This window comes from Mangifera indica, chromosome 8 (genome assembly GCF_011075055.1).
Source record: "Mangifera indica cultivar Alphonso chromosome 8, CATAS_Mindica_2.1, whole genome shotgun sequence".
NCBI lineage: Eukaryota > Viridiplantae > Streptophyta > Magnoliopsida > Sapindales > Anacardiaceae > Mangifera > Mangifera indica.
Window position 1 is genome coordinate 7,870,338 of NC_058144.1, and position 25,194 is coordinate 7,895,531.

Consider the following 25,194-nt stretch of genomic DNA (forward strand, 5'->3'; position numbering starts at 1 on the left):
CCATTTTGTCAAATTTGTTTTTATTTTCCTTTCTTCAATTGAAATGTCGTACACTGAACCCTACTGAAATAAGACGACTCATTGTCTCCTGGCTGCCTCTTCATACACCATGATATTAAATAATAATATTATGTGTGTAATTTTTGTTAGGCCAAAGGACTATTTCCCACCTAAGGTATGTTTTTTCTGTAAATTCTTATCTGTTAACTTTGAAAAGCTTGTTTATCTACTTATGGGCTATTAAAAAAAATGACAGATTGACAGATTCAAGGGTAAAATTATTATTTTATCTGTAATATTAAAAATAAACTTAAATTTAATTTATTTTTTACCCTTAAACCCTAAAAACTAATACTTTCCCCCCAACCCAAGTTTTCAACAACTGTATATTCCCCCCTAGGGTTTCTAAATTTAGATTCAATTTTTTCAACTATGATCGGTGCTCTCTAAGCACCTACGCTTCGACAAAATTTAACAACTGCATATTCCCCCCTAGGCCGCACAGTCGGGAGAGTAGGTGTTTAGAGAGCGTCGGTCGTCATCGAAAAAATTGAATCTGAAGTTTGAAAATCCTAGGGAAAAAAATACAGTTTTTGAAAACTTGGGTTGGGGGGAAAGTGTTAGTTTTTAGGGTTTGAAGGGGGAAAATGATATGACCAACTGACTCAATTAAGTTTAACGGCCCATGGGTGAGTAAATGGGTTTTTCAAAATTAACAGGAGGAACTTTGAGAGTTCATCATAGTTTGGGTGGGAAATAGTCCTTTGGCCTTTTTTTTTATTAAATAATCTCCATATTCATTCACATCATACCATACCACATCTTCCAAATTAACATTTTTTTTTTTTTTTTTGCTTTAATTTCAATGCGCCTATAATTGGAGGAGTAATTCGAGGAGGAGAAGACAAAGAGGATTTATGAAAAATGTGGAAAGCCGTGTCTGCCGCCACTTTCTTTTTTACCAGTAGTTCATCGCTGAGATGAAAAGTTTGGTTTTTCATTTTTGTTCCTCGATGGGTGTTGATTCTAGCTGTTTTTACTATTATTGTATAGAGATGAGTAGATTGTAAAATTTTAGTGAGAAGATTTCTGGATTATTTATATGGAAAAATTAATTTGTGTGGCTTGATTATACTGAGAGTTAATTTATGGAATGAATTTGGTATTAGAGGTTCAAACAATGCAAATTTTTTATGTAGATCTTGGTGAAAAATCTGGATGGGAAATCTAGCTTGGTGAGGTAAAATTAAGAGGAGAAGAAGATGAATTGGAGTGCATCATCCCGGGAGAAGATGGAGAATGGCAAGAGAACAACCAAATATATTTTTTAAGAAATTAAAAAAGGATTTTTTCTTTCTAATTTTGGATTCTATTGTATGTAAAAATTCTAAAGCAGCTTTTATGTTAACGTTATTTGATGGTGACAATTCATTTAATAATCAAATTTGATAAAAATAATATATAATAAAGGTATTTTAGTTATTTTAGTGTTAAATTATGGCAACCATCTAACTATTTTCACCAAAGGTTGGATGTAAATCTAATTTTTCATATGTTAATTATAAAAAATTTAAATATTTATTTTTCTATTAAATTTAACTATTATTTTTAAGGGTAAAATCTTTGTTTAACAAAAATATTTTAAAAAATTAAAAATTTATCATATTTTTACCCTAGATTTAAAAACTAATAAATTCTCCCACCCAATGTTTGAAAAACTTATATTTTCCTCTCTAAAGTTTTTTTAGCATGTTATCGGCATTTGAAGACGATGACGTTCTCTCTCTCTCTCTTTCTCAGTCGTACTCTATTTTCGATTGTTATCAACTAAGAAAATCGACTAATAAAGACACAATTTGTCTTTATCTCAGATAAAGACGATGCATTTGTTTGAAAACGAATAATTTGTCTTTATCGATTAAAAATGAGTGTGACTGAGGGAGAAACCAAGAGGGAAGAAGAACGTTGCTGATAATGGTGGGTAAAAAAACTTTAGTAAAAATTGTTAATTTTTTAAATTTAGAAAAAAAATATAATAAATTTTTAATTTTTTAAATATTTTAATAAATAATAAATTTATTTTTGATAATAATAATAAAGTTTAATAGATTTATACATATTTAAATTTTTAATAATTAATTAATAAAAAATTCCTCTTACACTAAACTAGGGATGACAATTTGGACTCCACTTTTGGGGCCCCGACCCTAACGGAGAGAGAATTCCCCTATAAAAACGAGAAAGGGATGGGGACGGGGACGGGGACGGGGATGGGGATACATGTGTCCCCTCCCCTCCCCGCCCCGCCCCTTCCCTATATATTAATATATTTATTTAAAATACTAATATATTTTTTATAATTTTAAATTATTTATGTTTTTCAAATTTATTTAGATTTTTGTTGTATATATTAAAGTAATTAATATATTATATTTGTGATATTTGAAATAGTGGGTTAATTTTAATTTTACTTAATTATATTATTTAATATATTTATATTGTGTTTAGAAGATAAAAAAAATAGATTTTTTTTTTTGTGGGTACGAGGAGGAGATTTTTTCCTGCGGGGATGGAGAGGGGATGGGGAGGAGATTTTTCTTTGTGGGGAGAGGACAGAAAATTATTTTCATTCCCGTAGCGGGGATGGGTCGAGGACGGGGATTGAGATCCCCTCTCCTCCCCGCCGCTCTCCATTGCCATCCCTACACTAAACCCTAGATAGGAAGTAGTCATTTTGCCAATTATTAATAACAAAAGTGAAACATTAAAGATCATATAGTAATTAGAAACCTTATCAATGAATTTATATTTTTGATGAAAAAAAAGGTTTATATGAAAAAGTGTATTAAAGCCATTACTTGGAAAAAGACTACTTCCAAGTAATAATACTTCACAGACTTACTTTCAACTAACAAAAGTCAAAAACCCATTTGATTTTACCCAGGAGTTTGACCATATTTGACTTCAGAAATCATGGGTGATCAGTAGGTGGTGTCACAATAGCAAGACAGATGAAGAACATGGGAATGTTTCCATAGGATTGTAAAATAATCAGACTATCATAAGTAGAGCACTAAAGAGACGATCACATAGGCACGTGGTTGCTGATGTCTCTTCATTAATAAACTTCTGGCGACTTTCCAGTTACACCGTTGAGACCCAACCTCCTACCAGCTGTACATAGCTGTCCAATCTTCCCCCATGTGACCTCAATGCTCCCACTTTCAGAGGAAGATAAAGATATGACATTTTTCTTTCTTCGTTGTCACCTCTCCTTCATCGTCGTTGTCATCATCACCATCTTCTTCTTCTCTCTTTCTCAGTTTTAAAATCAACACTATGTTACATTTCTCACAATATATATATTAACCAAACCTTTGTTGTGCAAGTTCATTTGCCTTGCTCTCGTGTTGTATCGTTTTGAGCATTTTCTTTTGGATTTTTTTTTTATATGGCACAATTGCCTCCTAAAATCCCGAACATGCCGCGGAATTGGGCTGACTTTCATCACCAGAAGATACCATCGATGGCCGAAGTCAGTAGCGCCAGAGAAAACCCTTCATGGGTGGACGAATTCCTTGACTTCTCTTCCTCGAGACGTGGAAATCACCGCCGCTCCGCCAGCGACTCCATTGCTTTTCTCGAGGCGCCAATGCTGGATGAATGTCGTGGCTCCAGCGGGCCTCCGAATCACGAGTTTGATAAACTCGACGACGAACAGTTCATGTCTATGTTCACTGATGATATGCCAAATGCAGTGGCCCCCACCGTCTCATCCTCCAACCCCACTACACCGTCGGATCACAACGGCAATAACGACGAGAAAGATACACCTTCCGGTCAAAAACAGTACATAAGAAATGATTCCGATGAGGTGCAAAGCCAGTGCAAAACGGACACTCAAACTCCACCTAACACCACAACAAACACGTCCTCTGATAGAATAATTGATCCCAAGAGGGTGAAGAGGTAATAATATAAACCTTACATTAACTTCAACAATTAATAATATTGTTAATCATATGTAATTTGTTTGTTTTTGATTTCTATAGAATCTTGGCGAATAGACAGTCTGCACAAAGATCACGAGTGCGGAAGTTACAGTACATATCGGAGCTTGAACGCAGTGTTACATCATTACAAGTATGTAGTTACTTAGTTGCCCAGTAACGCAAGAGGTATAATAATGGTTACCGCATGCTAATTTTTTTTTGTTATCTGGGTTTTGTCGCTGAATCGAAGGCTGAAGTCTCGGTGTTGTCGCCACGTGTTGCATTTCTCGACCACCAACGGTTGCTTCTCAATGTCGACAACAGTGCTCTTAAGCAAAGAATCGCTGCATTGGCTCAAGACAAGATATTTAAAGATGGTAAGTGCGCTTATTTCTGCAACTACGCATATTAGTTGCATCAATTAAGTAATATATCGACTTAGTTGTAGCAAAATTTCTTAATAAAAGACCATTACTGAGGTAGAGCTAAAATTATTATGAAGTTTCTTTATAAATTGGCGGAGAGTTGCTAGGTGTTTCTCATGAATATTGCTGCATGCATAGGTAGTTTTCATACAGTATTTGGATAGAAGGTGACAGATATGAGAGTTGGTTGCCACATGCATAAAAACGATATATAATGGATCAAATAGGCTTTAACATCCATCTTTTTCTGCTTGTTAAAAAAAATGAAGCTCATCAAGAAGTGCTGAAGAGAGAAATAGAAAGATTGAGGCATGTGTATCACCATCAGAACCTTAAAAAGATGGAAAATCCTGGTGCCTCGCCAGCACCGGCGCCACCTGCCGACGCCAAGCCCTCCATAGAAAAAGAACAAGTTCTCGATGTTTGAATCTCACAAAGACTTTAGAGAACGAAATGTAACAATGAAATCACAGCTAGCCCACAAGCGACTTGCTTGCGTGGAAGGTCGAGTCTAGGTGTCCTCAATGTGAAGGAATTGAATGGGAAGGAGTCAAATTCAAGGTGGAAATTTAAGGCTATCCTGCGGAGCTGTTGAAGCCACATGATACCTGTACATCGACATGACTGTTTGGGACCAAAAAGGGATTGCAGCTGGTTGATATTTCATTAATTAAATCCAGGAAAGAAAAAGAAAGGAGATGCAGCTGCTGCTGTGGTTTCAAAGAAGTTAAAAAGTATAGTTTGTCTTTGCTCTGACTGAGCAGGAGGAATGGGGTTTTTACTTTTGTAATTATTTTTTTATTCATCTTTTTTAAAAATTTAAGCTTTTCATAAGGTGTGTTTGGATGAAGATGATTGTCAGGCTTAGGCAATTGGTTTTGGTGTAATTCAGTGGCTTTATTTCTTGGTGAAAACAAGAAAAATAAAAAATTGTAAATAAAGTGCAGTTTAGAAGAGGTGATAATATGAACATGTGTTACCAACTGGAGGATTTTTTTTTTTTTTATTTTCTAAGAAAAGAAAGTAAGTAGAGAAATTACACACTGTTGAAGAATGTGCAAGATAACTGATCTTTCATGTCTTGAATTTTTCTGTTGGGGAAGGAGTGTTGATAATTATTTCCACGTGGTTTGTTCTTCTTCCCCATAGACCAGTCTTCATCTGCATAAATAATAATATTGATGGGTGGTTGTGGTGGATCAGAAACATCATATTTACACATTCCAACCAACCACATGGATATATATTTCTGTTAAACATTGCGAAAGAAAGGTAATTGCAGTTGGAATAATAAGATTTGACCCCAATCACACCGTTTCAGGTGGATTATTGCACCATCTCATTTAAGATTTAGCAGTGTTTTAGCTGTTGCTTTCTTTCGGGCCCTTTCGCTGTTGGTTCTTTGCTTGTTGTTCTTGAGGTTTGTCCTCTGGTAGGTCTTGTCGGTTTTTGTGCAGTTAATTTCCTGCTGTTCTACATTTCTTTGAAGTAAGATTATATTCGAAACGGATTAGTTTGAGTTTAAAAATTAATTTGATCCAGTGTAATTCAATTTAAATTTATTTATTTTAAATATAAATCAAGTTTGAATTATTTTCATTCAAACAAAATTAGAACTATTTTTAATATTGGTTCAATGAATTCGAACTAAATTATTTTTCATTTAAATTAAACTTAAATAAAGAGGTATTTAAATTTGAGTGAATTTAATTCATATCCACCTCTACTCCAAGGAAAGCTTAGGTTGTGGTCAAGTTCTTCTTTTGGGCTTACGGTTTTTTTCTTCTTTAATTCATTTTTGCTAAAAAAAAAAAAAAATCAAACATCTTCAATTATTTGCAGACTTAAGACTGTCAATTATTTCAATTAAAAAAATTTTTAAAATTAATTAATGCAAAACTTAAGTTCTGACCTAAACTACATTATTACTCAAGGCCCGAAAGAAATCACTGGGCTTAAAATAGTCAAATTGATCCGAATATGAGCACAACCAATCAATTTTGACTTAAATGGGCCCAAAGCGGTATTTCTAGTTAGACGAAATGAAATACGCAAATCTCTTCCTCCAACTGATCAAATAGAGGAAACACTACCATACATAGGCACTTGAATAATTTATGCAACACTGTTAAAAACAACCTCTTACATACACAAGGCTCAACGCAAAGGCAATACTGACACTAAATTTGTCAGCAATCAAGGTATATACTGATTATTCAACCGTTGACTTAGATGCACTATTGCTGGGTACTGATAGAAAAATAATAACAATAACAGTAAGGGTATAACTCTAAACAATCTGGGTTTAAGTATCTGTCACGCTTGTAAAACCCTGATTGCAAAAGATTAAAATGCATGGAGAACGCTTTGAGATGGAGAAGACGCTTAAAAAAGGAGAGCTTCAACATATAACATTCAGATTTCTTTCCACTCTGCAGAATTCCGATTTGTATATCTACATCCAGCAGACAGAAGCTTTGCAGAACAACATTGTAATCCATTTTCTACTCTCCATTTTGCTACTATTAGAGTACAATATTCACCAAAGAAATATTAGATACTGGCATACACATATTTGATTCTTATTGCCCTACAACAACTTCCCAAAAAATAATAATAATAAATAATGAAAATTAGTTCTTTCGTTTTTTAAGGCAAACATGTTGTAAAAACGCAAAGAAACGCTAACAAAGAAGTTCACCAAAGAAACAACAGATTAGGCAATACAATAGTTAATTTGCGTGATCATCGTTTTAAAAATACAGAGGAGTTTGGGGCAGGGCATTTGCAAATTCATTGCTCATATCTAACGTCAAACAAGGAGCTCAAATTGTAAGTTCATAAATGAAACAAGCACACAACATGGAAAGATAAAAACATCTGCCGCCATCTTAACATGCCAATACACACTAAAGATTTAAATACATAAATCTATAAACTAGAAAGATAAAGAGGTGCAGAAACTATATATACATATATTTTCTTTGTTAAATGTTCCTGTCTACTAACCTATTTATAACATAAACTCCTAGAGTCACCAAACAAACAATCTCATTCGGAGCTCATTTTAAATTCTTCAGAAACCTTTCGTTTTGCAAGCAATTCCTTGAGGTGTTTTACCTCATTTTCAAAATCTAGGATCTTCATAGAAAGCATATGAACCCCACAATTATGTGCTTCGAAGTTTAAAATCCATCCTTCTTCAAATTGCTTAATTTTCTTTTCAATTAGCACATGGTTCATTGTCTCTTCTTCTTCTAGCTTCATGTCATTTTCAAGCCCAATTTGTTCTGCTTCCAGCACCCTTCTTTCTTCTTGTTGCTTCATTTCTTCTTCCAGCATCCTTCTTTCTTCTTCTTCCTTAATTTCTTCTAGCTTCCTTCTCTCTTCATCTTGCTTCATCTCTTCTTCTAGCTTCATTCTCTCTTCTTCTTGCTTCACACGTTGCTTTTCAAGTTCCATGGTGCTTAGAACTAAACCTCCACCACCAGTGACATCCTTGTAAAGTGGTTCATCAGCCTGTGGGCACCGTGCTCTATATTCAGCAAATGCCCTATGAGTCTCCTTCAAAGCCTTTCTATATCCCTCAACGACATTTGCCATAACAAAAAGTTCATGCTCAAGCTTATAGACATCAATCTGCCTTTTATGTTGTTCCTCCAACTTCGCCTTATGCAAGTGCTCAATCATGTTATCCCGCTTCTGCACTTCATTAATTAACATTTGTTGATTTACATTGGACTCCTGGTAAACCTGATCTTTTGTCTCATACATCATTGTAGCCTTTCCCATCCAATGCTGTATTTGCTCCATACACGTGTGAAAATCTGATGATGACTTACTAACCCATGATCCTCCACTTCTCAACCGCTTATTGCAACTATTAAGATGAGAAACCTCATTATCCTGATCCATAGCTCTCTTGTTCCCATTACCAAAATGTGAAGACGAAGCTCCTGGATTTGTATGAGCATCAACCCTAGACGAGAGAAACTGCCCAGGTAAATCATCCTCACAAATTTGTATCCCATTACTAAAAGGAGCTTGCACTGCTTCCATTCCCTGAATAAGATTAGCTGAGGTTACCATCTCTAAAGTATCAGCTTCAGGAGAAAGAGCAAATCCTACTTCGTGCTGCTGTTCTTCCTCTTCATCTTCTTCGTCTCCTCCCTCTTCATCCCCTTCTTCTTCCATTTCTTCTCTCTTTTCCTCATCACAATCCATAACCTTAACATCACCAAGAGTACAGCCCTTCAAAAAAGGCTCATTCTCAAGAACATAATTTTTCCCATCCAATAATAACAGATCTTGTTGTTCTTCATTTTTACTTCCCCCAAAATTGACAACATCATCTCTCACAACCCCTTCTTCCTCTTTTGCAACATTCTCTTTCACATTAACAGTATTATCTTGACCAAGACACAACTCAATGTTATGCTCCTCCAACTCAGTTATTTTACTATCATCATCCCCGTCGGGCATTTTAACATCCCCATCACAGTCCTCCTCATCTTCATCTTTGGCCTCTTCTCTCACCTCCTCTCCATCATCTTTGACCTCTTCTCTCGCCTCCTCCTTTTCATCTTTAACCTCCTCTCTCACCTTCTCCTTTTCATCTTGCACCTCCTCTCTCACCTCCTCCTCTTCATCTTTGATCTCCTCTCTCGCCTCCTTTTCATCTTGGACCTCCACTCCATCTTTGATGTCCTCTGGCACATCATGCTCTTCAACTTTGACCTCCTCAGTCACCTCCTCCTCTTCTTCTTTGATCTCCTCCCTCGCCTCCTTTCCATCTTGGACCTCCACTCCATCTTTGATGTCCTCTGGCACATCATGCTCTTCAACTTTGACCTCCTCAGTCACCTCCTCCTCTTCTTCTTTGATCTCCCCTCTCACCCCCTCCTCTTCTTCTTTGATCTCCTCTCTCACCCCGTCTTCTTCCTCTTTGAACTCCTCTCTCACTTGCTCCTCTTCTTCTTTGATCTCCTCTCTCTCCTCTTCTTCGTCTTTGATCTCCTCTCTCACCTTCCCCTGCTGTTTGACGTCTTCTCTCAACAACTCCGCTTTCTGACATTTGATCAAACACTGCAAATGCGAAGCATAATAACAATTCTCCAACTTTGAGTTCGTTATCTCTTTCTCAACCATAAACCAAACGAAAGTAGCCCAACAAATCTTCTCAAAATTCCCTTCTTTAATCATCTTCACCACATTCAGCACATCCTGAGGCATCATCCACGTGTCGTCATGCAAAAGCATCCAATTCGACACTACCTCTTGGATAAATCCAATCGAATCCTCCGATTCTTTCTCACAGGACACCGCAGAACCGTCCGACGCATTCACATTGGCGTTACTCTTATCCTTCCTAACCGGCAATTTCAATGCGCGGGACAAATCCGCACGATTCACAAGGAGTCTTGTACCGTTGACGTAGCTGCTACGCGTGCTCGAGTTGTAATTTGCGATGATTTGGGCGATGAGATCTGTACGGATGTTGGGATCGAACTCCAGATGAACAAAATCCCACAACCCAACTCGTTTCAGTAGAGTTTCGTGGAGGGAAAAATGTAGTTTTTTGTTGGGTTGGAAAGGGATTGGTCTTAGGGTTTGCTTAAGAATTTCGAGCTTTTTCAACCACCTCTTTTCGAGAGCAGCGGTGCGTCGTTTTTGTTTGTTAAGTTTCTTGCGTTTAGTAGGAGGACGTCGGGTGGGAGTTGGGGTTGTCGATTGAGAGACGGGGGTAAGCATCTTTAGATCATCTTCTTCCTGATCTTCTTCAAATTGGTCAGAGTTACGAGCACTTGGTATATCTAAGGGTATTTCTAGGGTTAGGGTTTTAGTTGATGGTGATTGACATTGGGTAGGCGGAGATAGTTGTTCTTCGTTCTGGGTAGTCATCTTCGAGCTTTGTTGGGTTGAACTTTGGTGTTGATTTTCAGAAGAAATATTAAGACTCGGACTGACCATGCCAATATTTCTTCTGCAATAGGGACTCAAAAGCTGTGGCTTTTCGTTTCCTCTTCTCCGCTCTGGACGTAGCAACTAACGCTTGCCACTTCAGGAAAACTTTTGGTCTCGCCGCATACAAGGATCATCATCATCCATCCTGTTCTAGAAAATAAAATTAAAATTTGAATTTCCTTGATTCCGGTTATGGTGATTCATACAAATAAAAAATATATTTATAATTTATGAAATGTTAATTAAAATAATTAAAATTTAGGAGAAAAGGAATATAATAGCACTTCTGACTCATTTTTAAGTTTGATAAAATTATTGGTAGATATAAATTAAATATATATAAAATATATTACCATATGTTAAATCATTTTAAATTAAAAATAAAATAATATATAACCGTATAATTATTTTTTATTTTTATATATTTAAATTATATATAAAAATATATATAATATTATTTAAAATCAAATTTCAAACTATTTTCTCATATTCGTAGAGACTGATCTTAATAATGGATTTAAAAATTAAATTGGATTGGTTAATCTGACTAATTAAATTGTTAACCATTAATAAACTAATTAGACTATATATAAAATTAAGTTTGACTCATTCAATATAAAAAATTGATTTTTTTAATTCATTATGAAAACTTGAATCAAGAGTTTATTTATCATATTTAAATATCTGTATTACCAAACTAAGTTTATTTTAATATTAAATAAGTTTAATTATATATTTAATCATAAATTATATCAAAATTTTTTAAATAATTAACCGATTATACATGAATTGGAGATTTCATTAACATAACTTATATGTGATTCATGTGTAATCTTAGGTATAGATTTGAGTTTATGTATTCTAAGTGATAAGTGTAAAGATTCTTGGCAAAGGCAGGGTTATTGTCTTTTTCTTTAGAGTATTCAAGCGGTAAGTGAAAACACTCAAATAAGTAAAGGGTTATAAAATTTTGTTTTTCGTATGTTAAGGGGCTCAGTGTAAACAATGCCAAACTACTTATTTCCACCCATAAAGGATTAAAATTAACAAAATCAATTAAGTTTTAAAGATAAAATTGTTTTTTTGAGTAGAAATATGTTTAAAATAATAAAATATTATCTATTTTTCTTTAAATTTAAAAAATTAATAATTTCTAGTGATGAGTACCACTTTGTTATGGTTTTCATCGTGGGCAAAGGGAGGGAGAGGTACGTCAGCTAGTGACGAAGCCAAAAAATGGGAGGGAGATAGGGCTGGATTCGAGCCAAACCGAACTCAACTCGCAGCCAGCTCGAGCTCGGTTCGGTTCATATATAGGCGGCTTGAGTTCGGCTAAGGTCGGCTTGTTTCGGGCTCGAGTTTGACTCAATTCGTTTTTCATTATCAAAACGATATCGTTTTTAATATCTATTGGTCAAAACGACATCGTTTTGTATAAAAAAATTTTTTAAAAAATTTATCGAGCCAACTCGAGCCAGCTCGAGCTCGGCCAAGCCCAACTCGTTTCGGGCTCGATTGAGCTGAGCTCGAGCTGGCTCGGCTCGAGTCCAACCCTAGAGAAAAAGAAAGAAAACCTAAAAAGAAAAAAATAACATTTCAAAGTTTAATTTATAAAGAAAATTACTAGTTTTTTAAACTTTGTAGAGAGAAATAGATATTGTTAATTAGATTTGTTAGTTTTATCTGTTCATAGGTGGATGTTTGGATATTTAATATTTTATAAGTATTGATTTGAGAATACAATAAACTTTGAAGGGGAATAAGTCTTTTGGCCGTGGAAATAATAACATGAGTCCGATATTCGAAGGTTCAATATTAAAAATGTATTAGATCGAAAATAAAACTAGTTTATCAGACAAGATAAATCAAATTTGAAGAATAAAAAACTCACCTAGGATAATTGCTGCATCAGGATTGCCCAATAAAGGTAAGACTAACAACCAATAAATCAATCCAGGACCAAGAATTTGCAGCAAATTCTCACTTCTACCGGACAAAATCTTCCCACCCAGCAACCCCTATGTTGCTTTTTTAGGCGTTTAAAACTGTGATCTATTATTTGCCTGAGATATAGACGTTCAGAACAGCCTTAACAATGAAATTTATACTGAATATACAAATGTTAGGTTGCTTTTTTCTTGCTCTTTTCTCGAACGAACCAGAATACTTCTTCTGAACGTACACTGATGCAGGTATTTTTCAGCCATTGATCCAGATTCCAGAGGAGAAGAATTGCGTATATAAGGCTTAAGCATGTAACATCGAGAAATCGCATGCACTGGACAGACTCTTTTCAGATGATGGTTTTCTTAATAGAGAAGTCATACAAAAGTTGGTCTTTGCTGAACTTTCAACCATATCTTTTGCCTTGTATCCGACTGTTTGATTAGATTTACAAGAAATAAATTGCAAATACACTCAACCATTTTGAAGAGATAGATATAAACGATGACGATGCTCTTAAACAGGGCCAAAGGACTAATTCCCACCCAAAGTATGTTGCATTTTTTAAGTATACTGTATTTTCAAGTTTTTATTTTTTAACTTTAAAAATCTTATTTATCCATTTATGAGCTATTAAGTCTGTTAATTTTAAAAGCAAATTATCATTTTATATATAATATTAAAAATAAATTAAAATTTTATCTTCCTTTTCCCTCTAAATTTAAAAAACTAATATTATTTTTTTTTAAATTAAGTTTTAAAAAATCACATTCCTCCTCCTCTCCTTACGAGTTAGGGTTTAGGGTAGATAAACTATCAGAGAAAAGGAAACCGTTGAGAGTGAGAGACAGTCAACGATGACACTGGAGAGAGTGACCGAATATTAAAACTAAACCCTATGAGAGAAATATGATTTTTTAAAACTTGGTTTATGAGAGAAAATTATTAGTTTTTAAAATTTACAGAGAAAAATGAGATAAAATTTTAAAGAGTTAGGGTTTCGTTATCTTTAATCGTTTATGGGTGGATAAATAAAATTTTCAAAGATAAAGATAGAAACTTGAAAATACAAGATACTTGAGGGGCGTTAAATGATTAATGGTCACAGTAGCCCTACGAAGACGTTGGAACCTAAACAGGCCTGTGAGCTTCTATGCTTGCAGTTGCAAAGCCCAAAAACAAGGTGTCGTACTCTCTTCTCCGAATGATGACAGTTATGGATGAAATCCAGAAAATAAGACCAAAGTTTGATCCTTTGGGGGATCCAAGTGATGAGGTGGTGGAAAATATTAAGAACCCCAAGTGGTTGGCCCGTAAAGCAGTGTTGAGTTGATTCTGCTTATGAAAACAGTTATTGCTGGCTGTGTGTTCTGATTCACTGGTAGATGCTGTCCACAATTTCGCAAATTGTGAACAACTAAATTGTGGACAGCATCAAGTTTTCCTTCTTTCTTTATCTCATTCATATTTTTTGCCATTCGTAAAGTCTAGTTAGGAAATGTAAAATCTAACTTTTGCCAGCCGGAAGAGTTTGAAAACTGCATCCTTACACACTCACAGTCTAGTTTCTTCTTCACATGCTTTATAATGCAAATTTATTATGCCCTCTTAATATTTGTGAAATGTTTTTGAAACAGAAAAATGGGTTCGTGAGAATCGTGACCATGAGTAATATACTTTCCCTGTCAGTGTTTCTAGTCTTGTTTACCTCCCGCAGTTGACATGGAAATTTTCAGATGAAGTATTAGTAATCTACTTGTTAGCGCTTAGCATACCATCTGGCCTCTTCGCCAGTTTACGCAAAACCTTCCCTCTTTGGATGTGTGTGGTGGCCTATGCGCATTATCCATTCTCGTTGCTATCGGCGTCTGTTCTTGACTATGTTTTAGGATGGATGGTCTCGATCCCAGATGACCAAGAGTTTTTTTATGGTAATTTTTCTGTGACTTCATTACATAAATTAAATAAATTTGAAGCTTTTTCGAGGTACGCAAGCACACAAGTATTAGCTTCAATTTACGCTACATAACGGAGCTTTGGGTTGTGCTAGCTATTCGACAACCAAATTTCAAAGCCAAAGATTTGTTAGGGTTCTTTTCTTCGGCCTTCGTTTGCATCAATTACATAAAGTTGAAGCCTTCACTTGCTACAGAAAAAAGAGCCAATTCAAATAGTAAATTTGGCCTCAGTTATTTCCCCCTTCTCTAATTCTTAAGATTTGTTGCTTTGCAACACAAGATGAACACAGAAGGTGCAAAAGAAAAATTTAGAAATTGTACAGTGCAATTCCTAAGATTTCAATTCCTGGCAAAGTTAAGGTAAAACTGAAGAAGTTAGCCTCCAAGAGAAAACAATATCATATTAAGGGTGATTTTATGGCATTTATCCTAATGTTAAAGTACTTCTTCCATGTACTAGCCACTTGCAATTTCATTGCAATTAACTTACCGAATAATGGCTCGTTGGATATTAAAAACTTTAATGTTAGCCTAACAAGTTGAACGATTTTTCATTAAAGATTGAAGTTGTTATATGACTGATGTCAAAATTTAAAATAAATACCAATTTCACTTGATATTTGACGACCTATACCTGCTCTGCAATAACTTCAATTTCTGTTATTTTATTCTCAAATTGTTTTTCATGTGATATTTTGTCCAATTCCTCTTGCTTCTTCTGGTTGACTTGAAATTTCCAACATTCTCATCTTCCTCTTCAAATACCGAGGTTTCCAGCCTCATATTCAATCATCTGAGGCCGTGGAGCGAAAAAAAGAAGCAGAGCAATAAGCCATTCTATATTTTTAACAAAGCCAATTTAAGTTATGGCAAAGAGGCTTGCACTCTTTCTTATACCCATCTTTTATCTAGCTCTATCTAGCCCTGCACAGAGTCTGCCTTTCAGAGATTTATCCTCTGTTATGGTATCTGATGGAATCCAGGCTGTTGAGAAGCCAACATTCATCCAACTTAACAGCTTGATATCATCAGATACCTGCGAGCAAACCTATGGATTTTTGCCATGCACCACCTCTGTCTTCGGCAATGTTTTCCTTATTCTTGTCTATGGCTACGTGATGTTCCTGGCTGCCAAGTTTTTGTTCAGTGGAAGTGAAAACTTGCTGCAAATTCTCGGTCCTGGCATTATTGGTGGTCTATTCTTGCCTGTGTTGAGCTCTGTTCCTGATGCAGCAATCATCCTCGGTGAGCTTAATTAACCATATTTTACCACCTCTCTACATTGCTTTCACTCTTCAAATTTGTTTGCTAAATTGCGTGCGAGATATTTGTTTCTTCAAACAAAGTTTTCCCTCTTTCTTTGTTCAAACTAGTGTGATAATCTGCTGTTGGTCTTGAGTGCTTAACTGTTATTGGTAATATATCTCCTCCTGAGAGGTTTCCTTAGTCCTTACAGCTATGCCTTAACGGAAGTTTAGTTCATCTCTCCCTTGGTTGATACAAGAATCAGATCCAATCCGACATAATGGAAAACTGTAATCAAACAGTTGATAATTATAACTAATTAAAATATGATATAGTTCAATCTTTTGATTCCTTTTCCACACCAATTACGGAGAGCACAAGTTTCTTCCAGCACAGTTGCTTGTATCTTACAACTCTTCCGTAATAAAAATTCATGTGCTCCATTTTTCCTGCAGCTTTGCTTCCACGTTTGTGCTACTTATTATTGGTTTTATATATTCTAAGTTGACATAATTTTTATTAAATATTTCAAACTTTCATCCTAGCCAACATGAAGTCTAAACTTCATTATAAAAATACTTGCATATTTTTCCACATGGTGCCGTTTTGGCTCAGCTTTGTTTGAAAATGGAACAAATCCTGGTTTGGTCTTCACGACTGATTATGAATGCTGTAGTCGTAGGAAGAAGGTTGAAACTGGCATGCATTATTATTTTGGGCATTTTCACTGTAGTTCAAGTTTGAATTTGTTGCTAATTCTACGGATATAATTGTGATTCCAAGTTTTCCACCAATGTGGGTTTCTTTAAAACAAAAAATATATTAATGGAGTGAGATGTTCTGATATAAAGGTTCAAGTCACATATGCTGAGATATTCTGTGGCGTCTTGTGTAGCTTCTGGACTATCTGGGAGCACGGAAACTGCTCAAAGTCAGGTGTCTGTTGGAATGGGCTTGATGGCTGGATCAATAATTATGCTTTTAACTATATTGTGGGGCTCGTGTCTTGTGGTCGGCAAGTGTGACATTGAAGGTTCCACTGCAGTAGATTTAAAAGATACTAAAAGATTCAGCTTAACTGGTACAACCCTCTATTCTTACCAAGTCTTTCCTGCTAAACAAGAATGTATTATGTTTAGATGTCAATAATCTAATGCACACTTGTTTTATGAATAATATTTGCAGGGTCTGGGGTGAGCACTGATATTTGGACCAGCTATGCTGCAAGAATAATGGTTATATCTGTCATCCCATTTATAATTGTCCAATTACCACAATATTTCCTCACGGCAGCTTCCAGTAGTCATTTAGTAATCCTGATTTCACTTATCCTCTCCGTTTCTTGTGTGTTTTCTTATTGCCTATATCAGGTAGTTTAAATTAACCATAAGATCTTAGTTTGTTCTCTTTCTTTGTCCTTTCTCAGACTGACCCAGAATGTCTATATTTTTTTTTAATACTGGCATAGGTATTCCAGCCATTGATTCAGAAGAGAAGAATTGCATATCTAAGGCATAAGCGTGTAATCTCGGGAATTTTGAAACAGTTGAGATCGGATACACTGGGAAGGTTCTTTACAGATGATGGTCTACCTAATATAAATGTCATACAAAAGTTGGTCTTCGCTTAACTTTCTTCTACATTTCTTTCCATTTTGTTTGATTAGATTAAAAGAACAAAAAAGAAAGAAACTCTTTTTCAGTTTGTATGCTAAACCATGAAAAACTTTGGGCACTCAGCAAAACTATAATTGGACAGGTTATTCAGCATAATCGATAAGGATTCAGATGGAAAACTATCTGCTAAGGAATTGAGGGCTGTGATAGTAGGAATCCAATTCGAAGAGACAGATATGAACATCAATGAAGCTGTTGAACAACTTCTGGAAGACATGGATAAATCACATGATTCATTTATCGATATTCATGAGTTTGTTGCTGGAATCTCAAGATGGCTTATTAAGGCTAAACATTCTGCTAAATGGCGTAGTGGAACTCCCAAGACTCCAGAAATTTTGAATGACTTTGATCAGGTATGTTGCTAATTTATTCATAATTAAGAAGATTTCCTCCAGACAGGTCCTGTGATTGATGCAATGCAGGAAGGAAGGACAGAGTACGATCAGCTGGGGGATGAGACTGATGGGGTAGTGGAAAGCACTGGAAACTGCAAATTGAAAGTCTCCAAAGCAGTATTGATGCTGCTTATGGGAACTGTTATTGCTGCTGTGTGCTCCGATCCTCTAGTAGATGCAGTTGACAACTTCTCAACTGCGTCGAGCATTCCTTCTTTCTTCGTTTCATTTATCATTTTACCATTTGTTACCTCCAGTGAGGTAGTTTCAACTCTAACTTTTGCCAGCCGGAAGAGGCAGAGAACTGCATCCTTAACATACTCAGAGGTTTGCATTATTTTTTCACTTTTTATAAACTTTTGTCGCTTTGGTTATGGGGACTAATAACTGCAGCAATTTTGTTGCAGATATATGGATCTGTGACCATGAGCAATATCCTTTCCCTGTCAGTGTTTCTGGGTCTTGTTTACTTTCGACAGTTGACATGGGACTTTTCAGCAGAAGTATTAGTAATTCTACTTGTTTGCTTAGTGACGGGCCTCATTGCAAGCTTTCGCACAACCTTTCCACTTTGGATGTGTTTGTTGGCCTATGCGCTTTATCCATTCTCGTTGCTGTTGGTGTTTGTTCTTGACGATGTTTTAGGTTGGTCTTGATCGCAGAGGACCTGGAGCCTTTTATGGTTATTGTTATGTGACTTCATTACATAATTGCATAAATTTAGGCTTTTTCGAGGTTCAAAGGCTGTTGTTTTTAGGTGGGGTATACTATTATGTTATATAGCGTATAATTACCTGTATTCGACTATCAGCGGAAATTATTTATCTTTGAGTGATGACATGTTCCCACCCAGGGTTTAGCCTTAGCGTCCTTTCTATCCCAGGTTAACGAAAATAACACTTTTCACCCAAAATCAAACATAAAAAGCCCATTTCCACTCAAAATTAAACTATGTTAATGAAACAATCATATTAAGAAGTGAAATGAACATTCTATGTCTATTATTTTATTTTTCAAAATTATCATATAATTTTAAATTTATAAAAATTAAAAATAATTTTTTAAATATCCAAATTATACAGAAAAAAACCTCTTATTTCTTTTTTGTTTTATCTTCACCCCATTTTTCTCTCATTTTATAGACAGAGATGTCTTTATCATGTAATAATATATACAAATAAATTATAATTTTTTAATAATGAGGTCTTTTGATACATTTTAGGGGTTATTAGAAGTTTAAAAAAAATTAGGGATCTTTTAGAAAACTTTAAAATATCAGTTTTTTAATTAATAATTTTTAAAATAATAATTATATCCTAAAAAATTTAAATATAATGTAACCGAGTTTTTAAAGGTTAAATTATCCGTTTAAAACATTTGAATTTAATTAAAAACTATTTATTATTTTTAAAATTAATAAATAATAATTTTTTTATTTTATCTTATTATTTATACTAACTAACAGTAAAAAAATATTTTTAAACCTTGAATGAAAAATTGTATTTACGCGTAATAATTCAACAGCGACCTTGTGTTGTAATAAAGGCAAGCATTCCACATCAGTTACCCATCTCACGGCCTCACGTTTGTCCACGTAAGCGTCATGAAAATAACTTTTCACTGGAATTGATGAGCAAAATTAACTCCCGCCCAAGGTTTAGCGCATTCAATTTACACCTATGAAGTTTCAAAAACTTAAATACCTACCTATTATTCAATTTCTGTTAGAATTCCCTCTTAATAGTAAAGGTAAAATTTTTATTTAATAAATAATATTAAAAAAATAAAATTTTATCTCATTTTCACCTATTAGTTTTAAAAAATGATAATTTTCTCCAAAATGCAAGTTTTGAAAAGTCACCATTTCCCCCAATTAGGTTTAACTCAAAAACTGACCAATTTTTTTGCGACAAAATCCACTCTGACTACCTTCTCAGAGACTGGTGGCCTTCAACTAGTACTCTTTGTCACTCCTGATGATAGAAGGACTGACGGATTCGACCATTCTTAGCCAAATCTCAACAAATCTTACCATTTGCGACCAACACAAAAACAATCGACTTCTCAATCAAATCTCATTTGTTGTCGGCTCTTAAAGCGAAAGGTCTCTTATCGACTACTTAAAAGAAACTTCTATTATCGTTGGCTCTTGCAATAAAATGATCGACGAATACAAGCAACTGACGAAGATAAATCTTAATCAATTCTTAGTAGATCGAATCGATGATGTCAATTTAGAGGGAGAGAGTGCACCAGGAGAGAGAGAGAGAAGAAGCTGATCTTTATTGGAGCAATAATGACATCAACAAATTTCGATCACCAGTAAAGATGAAGATAAAAATAAAAATCTAAACAGAGAGAAAATGATGATTTTTTAAAGCTTGAGTTTAAAAAGAAAAATTATTTTTTAAAATTAATAGGTGAAACTGAAATAAAATTTTATTTTTAATATTATCTATTAAAAATAATTTTACTTTTCCTATTAATAAAAATTTTTAATAAAAATTAGATAATAAATAAATATTAAAATTTTAAATTTTCATAAATATGTATTTAAAAATACACTAAACCTTCGGTGGGCATAAGTCTCTTAGGCTGCAAAATTTTGATCTATTGAGCGGTAGCAAGCAGAAGAATCAATCGAACTCCTAAATTAATGACTCTGCCGTAGCAGGAATCTGAGTTGGCTTTTTCATCCTTTCAATCATAGAAACCGGTCGCTTCCATGCTCATGCTATTTTATCGGTAATTAATAATTAATTAAATCAAACGTTATAAAATTTCCATCGAATGCTTAATGAAGGGATTATTAAACAGAAAGGTTCTTGCTGTCTCTCACATCTGAAATAAAATAATAGAGTAATCAGATTGATAATTGATAAAACGACAGAGACTTGGGTTGTCTCTTTACTCTTCTTTCACTACCCAGTGCCCACTAGCTCACAGATCTCTCTGCTGCTCGATACGCCAACGGTCACTTTGCAGTTTCTTCTCTTCTCTTTAACAGAGCCTCAATAACACCAAGATCAAGATAGCTATTGCAATCGTATTACTGTCTCTCTCTTAAAAAGGACATGTTTCGCTGTGAAAACTTCACTTTCTTTCTCCTCCTTCCACTCATTTTGCACGCGTTTTTGTTAGTGGTTAGGGCCCAGAACGGCGGGTTGGTGATATCGACGCAGCTGTGGTGCGTGGCTAAGAACAACGCGGAGGACGCCGCCCTGCAGGGGGCGCTTGACTGGGCCTGCGGTCAAGGGGGAGCGGACTGCAGCCCAATCCAGCAAGGTGGAACCTGTTATAACCCCAGTGATATTCAGCAAATGGCGTCTTATGCTTTTAATGACTATTATTTGAAGCACGGCATGACTGTTGAAAGCTGCAACTTTGATAACTCTGCCGCGGTCACTTCTTTAAACCCTAGTCAGTATCAAACACAACACTTCAATTCTAATTTTTCATTTGCTTATAAGTTTCTTTTGCATAACTGTTGATTTTTATTTTTGTATTTTGTTTTGGCGTCAGGTCGAGGAAGCTGCAAATTCCCTAGGTAATGTCTTTGGAGGCATACCAATAATGCATCTCTCTTTCTTTATTTACTTAGTTTGTAACTGTTATGATTTGAGCTCTGTTTGGTTTTGGGGAAAGCTAGATCCCAGAAATTGGATCAGTAAATTTGCTCACAAGATAAGTGTCAAAATAGAGTCATAAAATGGGCATTTTCATTTTCCATTGGCATTGAAATGATGTGCTTCAAAGTAGTTAGCCATAAATTACTCTGTTTTAAAATGTGAAAAGAAGTGCATAAGCATAAACGTCGGTAATATAATGCAATTTTAGAGGGGGAAACTACAAGTTTAACACCCTTCTTGGCGATTAAATAAAATTCCCTGTTGAGGATTAGATTGTTTGATAATTGATATATTTGGATCCACTACTGCAGCTCGACACTGAAGAATGGGAACATTTCAGACTCAACAGCAACGACAGTGGGAACTGGGGCAGATAGTGCAGATTTTAGTGGCTGCAGACAGATGGCTCGCACATGGTTTTGGTCTTTCATTTCCATTTATTTGTTCTTTGTGTTCACCCGAATAATTTGAGTCGTTTTTGTTATTTTTTCTTCCTTATGAATGATATTCAAAACTGTAAAAGGAAAAAAGCCTTGAAGAAGATTGATCATTCATGTAGGCGTTGTGGGATAGTTTTGAGTGAATATTTTCTGACATTATTGTAGTTATCTTCAATTGTTAATCTACAAATCATGGTTGATCCAATTCATTGTCTTAGCAAAACATACCAGGCTTTAGCAGTAGTTTTAATAACAGAAATCACAAGGAATGATTGTTGTTTTTGAGCATATCCAGGAGACTATTATCAGTTTAACTAATAATTTTCTTGGTGAAGTTCCAAGATAATATAAGATGATGAGTAAGAGACACTTGTTTTCATTGATAATATTAGTCCTCAAGTTAGATACAAACAAATTTAATTGACCGACCTTAGCCAAAAAAGAGTAGAATTATGATTTGCAAACAGTAAAAAGGGAGTGCCTGATGAGATAGTTCTAGCTGCTCTGTACACACCCCAGTAGTGAAGCTGATATGGAGATCAGAGCTGACATAAAAACAATACCGCCCCAGGCGCCGCTGCCTAAATTTTACTTTCGTATGAGCACTTTCAGGAATCCCTGCTTTACTTATAGTTGATGTAATGTAGCGTTCAAACGTCAGGCATATAACTAAAGTAGGCATTTTCAAGCTTCCTTTTAACAAACATATCCGATTAGTAGTCTTCAGCTCTCTGCCCTTAGGTTCTATAATTCATGCTGCTGATCCAGTTAAGGTCAACTGGTTTGTTATTCGTTTATGACTCAATAACAAATAGATATCAGTTTATTTAATAATAGATAAATTAATATTGTTTTAATAATTATTTAATATAATTCAAATCGAGTTATGAGTTAAATTCGAAATGAATCAAGTCATTTATCTAACTTGAGTCATTTTTTTTTTTAACTTGAATTCAATTTGATTTTAAAACGAATTGAACCTTCTAATTCGAGTTCTTTCAAATTCAAACTAAATCGAATCAAATTTCAAATTTGAGCTAACTTGGTTCAGACTAATCCTAATTGCGTGTTCTCTAAATTAGATCATAACCAGGCACTAATTTCACAGAAAAATACTATAAATAAAAACGGTGGTTCAAAGTTCAAATGTAGGAGGCATTGGTGATCACAGAAAAAAAAAAAAAAAAGCTATGTTAGAAATCAATTTCACATATTAACGTTGAAACTATTTTTACTTCCTGTATGATATTAACATGAAAATTTATTTAAAAAATGAGGCTAATTAATATTCGGTAAGAAGTCTGTTAGATCGTGCCAAGTTAATGAAGTCTGTTAGACGGGAAAATCTAGAACTTGACGAGATGTATGGTCCTCATACAATTATCCATAACTCCGGTCAAATTACACTTGGATTTCCCATCACTTTAATAAATGCAAGTTACTTTGAGGGACGAAAAATCAGCGATTCTAGACATACCCCGGGGAGACTTCAAATTAGTATGGTGATTGGACACCTGGGATTTTTGTCTGCTCCAAGTAAAATGAGATTGGTTCACATGGGTGAGATGGACCTAATTAAGAAAATTCTATAATCTGCTTAGGTTACCTAACAGACCAATACATTACTTCCTCTTTAGGAGTTAAGAGTTAGTAAAATAAACAAAATATTAGAATTAAAAAAAAAGTTTGGGTTTAAATTATTTACACGTTCATACAATTTTAATTTATTTAATATAATAATTATAAATTTAATTATTATATTTTAAATTTATCTATCTAATTAATTAATATAATAAATTCCGTTTACTTAAAAGAAATACTTGGTTATTTAGACTTAACAATTAAACATCACAAAATTTGAAAATCGCTTTCTCTATGAGCTGCAGCTGGCTATGATTGTCAACTCTATTACGTATTAGATTTGTGAAAGGCAGGTAGATAAAAGTCTTACAACAGATAAAAATAAAAAATCAAATTATGAATTTATAATATTTAATCTAGTTAAATATTCCTGCAGAAAATTTGGGCCTTTAGGGATCATCACCGTCTCTCCAAATCTACCACATCTTCTTGAGAACAAGATTGAAGTCTCCTTGACGACCTATCTCTGCTCAGTATTCTTCTGAAAGAGCTCAATCTCGCACTGGAACCTAACATTTTAGCAGAGTATTCGCCTCCACTATTCGAGGTCCCTTCCTGACAAGACAAAGTAGAATTTATAAGTTCCAACGGCGGAGCTGTGGCTGCGACAGTAGTGGTAGTAGGAACCTCCCTCGCTTCCGGCTGCAGCCGTGGCTCGGCCTCAGTGCGGCAGATGGGGCAAGTGGAATGTGAACCAAACCATTTGTCTATGCACTCTGCATGGAAAGTGTGTTTACAGTTTGGCAGAAGTCTAACCATTTCTTCGTTTTCAATGTTGCTTAAACAAACCGTGCATTCTATTGCCGTGACCTCAACATCGCCAACGTCTTTTTGCTTGAAGACAAACATGGGCAAGGAGGAAATGATCAAAGGGTCAAGGCCGGTCTTGGGCGGCTCACCGGATTGGCCAGGATTAGCGGTGAGGTCAAGACTACGAATAGGCGTTCGGCGTTGTCGGGCTTGGCGTCTGAGAACACATCTTGCGTAGATGTGAAGGACTATAACTAGAATTACGACGAAAGATAATGAAACGATGGCAGCGAGCACGATCTTGCTGTTGAGATCAGAAGGGTTTTTGTGAGAGAAAAGTGGAGGGTCATCATCGTGATCATCGTCAGCGTGACTCATAATGGCGGAGGAAGATGAAGGTATGTGCCCTGGTGTCTCAGATGAAATGGGAAAGGGAGAGGGAGAGGTAGAAGAGAAGAGAAGGCTTTTATGCTGATTTTTAATTTTAATGTAGATTTTGTGAATAGCGTGGGGGCAATATAAAGGCAACAAAACAAAACAATGTAAATGTTACGCAGATGAAAGGAGTTGACTTGTCTACACCATCTTTTCTAAGAAAAAAATAAAATTACTTTTATATTTTTCGTAAGAAGGGCAATTTTGTCTGTACATATATATTATCCTACTCCGCTTATTAGTGGATATGAAAAAAAAAATTATTTGGTTTACCTTGGACCCAATCCAACTGTTACTTGCAGTCATCAATTACTTTTTTTTTTTTTTTATAAATAATTTTAAATTAAAGATAAAATAATATTAATAACATAATAATATATTATTATTTATATAAACAGTTATACATATTATTTATATATATAATTTTATTATAATTTAATTAAATTATGTATAAAATTTTTATGTATAAATAATAATATATTATCATATGATTAAATATTATTTTATTTTTAATTTTTGAATTACTTAATTATATAATAATATGTCATTGTTTGTATATAAAAATTATACACATAACGCTATTCATTGTTTTTTATTACCACAAAATGATAAGCAGGCAAAGCAACTTTAAATCTACGTGAAACCCTTCGTTATCTTTATCGTTTCAAAAGAGAAGAAAGTGTAGATGCATTTTTAT

At 34.8% G+C, this 25,194-nt stretch overlaps 5 protein-coding genes across 5 annotated transcripts; 3 read left to right on the top strand and 2 right to left on the bottom strand.

Annotated features, from left to right (window-relative positions):
• Positions 1 to 3,211: 3,211 nt before the first annotated feature.
• On the top strand, positions 3,212 to 5,383 carry LOC123223208 (basic leucine zipper 61-like). Its single transcript, XM_044646316.1, has 4 exons — positions 3,212 to 3,969; positions 4,053 to 4,143; positions 4,243 to 4,369; positions 4,687 to 5,383. Exons 1-4 carry the CDS (start codon positions 3,452 to 3,454, stop codon positions 4,842 to 4,844), a joined length of 894 nt encoding a protein of 297 aa, XP_044502251.1. The 5' UTR covers positions 3,212 to 3,451; the 3' UTR covers positions 4,845 to 5,383.
• A 1,846-nt stretch (positions 5,384 to 7,229) lies between these two features.
• LOC123223823 (golgin subfamily A member 6-like protein 22) lies at positions 7,230 to 10,599 on the bottom strand. The gene has a single exon (XM_044647218.1). The coding sequence runs from the start codon at positions 10,385 to 10,387 to the stop codon at positions 7,469 to 7,471; it is 2,919 nt and encodes a 972-aa protein (XP_044503153.1). The 5' UTR covers positions 10,388 to 10,599; the 3' UTR covers positions 7,230 to 7,468.
• Positions 10,600 to 14,993: 4,394 nt separating this feature from the next.
• On the top strand, positions 14,994 to 18,454 carry LOC123222515 (sodium/calcium exchanger NCL-like). Its single transcript, XM_044645336.1, has 7 exons — positions 14,994 to 15,528; positions 16,424 to 16,609; positions 16,714 to 16,898; positions 16,997 to 17,142; positions 17,287 to 17,560; positions 17,630 to 17,929; positions 18,010 to 18,454. Exons 1-7 carry the CDS (start codon positions 15,150 to 15,152, stop codon positions 18,256 to 18,258), a joined length of 1,719 nt encoding a protein of 572 aa, XP_044501271.1. The 5' UTR covers positions 14,994 to 15,149; the 3' UTR covers positions 18,259 to 18,454.
• Positions 18,455 to 20,408: 1,954 nt separating this feature from the next.
• On the top strand, positions 20,409 to 21,876 carry LOC123222517 (PLASMODESMATA CALLOSE-BINDING PROTEIN 5-like). The gene is made up of 3 exons (XM_044645338.1): positions 20,409 to 21,022; positions 21,125 to 21,149; positions 21,543 to 21,876. The coding sequence occupies exons 1-3, from the start codon at positions 20,677 to 20,679 to the stop codon at positions 21,700 to 21,702; spliced, it is 531 nt and encodes a 176-aa protein (XP_044501273.1). The 5' UTR covers positions 20,409 to 20,676; the 3' UTR covers positions 21,703 to 21,876.
• A 1,682-nt stretch (positions 21,877 to 23,558) lies between these two features.
• On the bottom strand, positions 23,559 to 24,566 carry LOC123222516 (E3 ubiquitin-protein ligase ATL41-like). Its single transcript, XM_044645337.1, has one exon. It carries the CDS (start codon positions 24,438 to 24,440, stop codon positions 23,712 to 23,714), a length of 729 nt encoding a protein of 242 aa, XP_044501272.1. The 5' UTR covers positions 24,441 to 24,566; the 3' UTR covers positions 23,559 to 23,711.
• Between the last annotated feature and the right edge of the window lie 628 nt (positions 24,567 to 25,194).

Bases quoted from the DNA above. Each gene is read 5' to 3' on its own strand.
- LOC123222515 (XM_044645336.1), top strand. From the start codon at position 15,150: ATGGCAAAGAGGCTTGCACTCTTTCTTATACCCATCTTTTATCTAGCT. The intron at 15,529-16,423 runs GTGAGCTTAATT...CGTCTTGTGTAG, and splicing joins TGATGCAGCAATCATCCTCG to CTTCTGGACTATCTGGGAGC. The intron at 16,899-16,996 runs GTAGTTTAAATT...ATACTGGCATAG, and splicing joins TTTCTTATTGCCTATATCAG to GTATTCCAGCCATTGATTCA.
- LOC123223208 (XM_044646316.1), top strand. From the start codon at position 3,452: ATGGCACAATTGCCTCCTAAAATCCCGAACATGCCGCGGAATTGGGCT. The intron at 3,970-4,052 runs GTAATAATATAA...TGATTTCTATAG, and splicing joins GATCCCAAGAGGGTGAAGAG to AATCTTGGCGAATAGACAGT. The intron at 4,370-4,686 runs GTAAGTGCGCTT...AAAAAAATGAAG, and splicing joins AGACAAGATATTTAAAGATG to CTCATCAAGAAGTGCTGAAG.
- LOC123222517 (XM_044645338.1), top strand. From the start codon at position 20,677: ATGTTTCGCTGTGAAAACTTCACTTTCTTTCTCCTCCTTCCACTCATT. The intron at 21,023-21,124 runs GTCAGTATCAAA...TTTTGGCGTCAG, and splicing joins GGTCACTTCTTTAAACCCTA to GTCGAGGAAGCTGCAAATTC. The intron at 21,150-21,542 runs GTAATGTCTTTG...CCACTACTGCAG, and splicing joins GGAAGCTGCAAATTCCCTAG to CTCGACACTGAAGAATGGGA.
- LOC123223823 (XM_044647218.1), bottom strand. From the start codon at position 10,387: ATGGTCAGTCCGAGTCTTAATATTTCTTCTGAAAATCAACACCAAAGT.
- LOC123222516 (XM_044645337.1), bottom strand. From the start codon at position 24,440: ATGAGTCACGCTGACGATGATCACGATGATGACCCTCCACTTTTCTCT.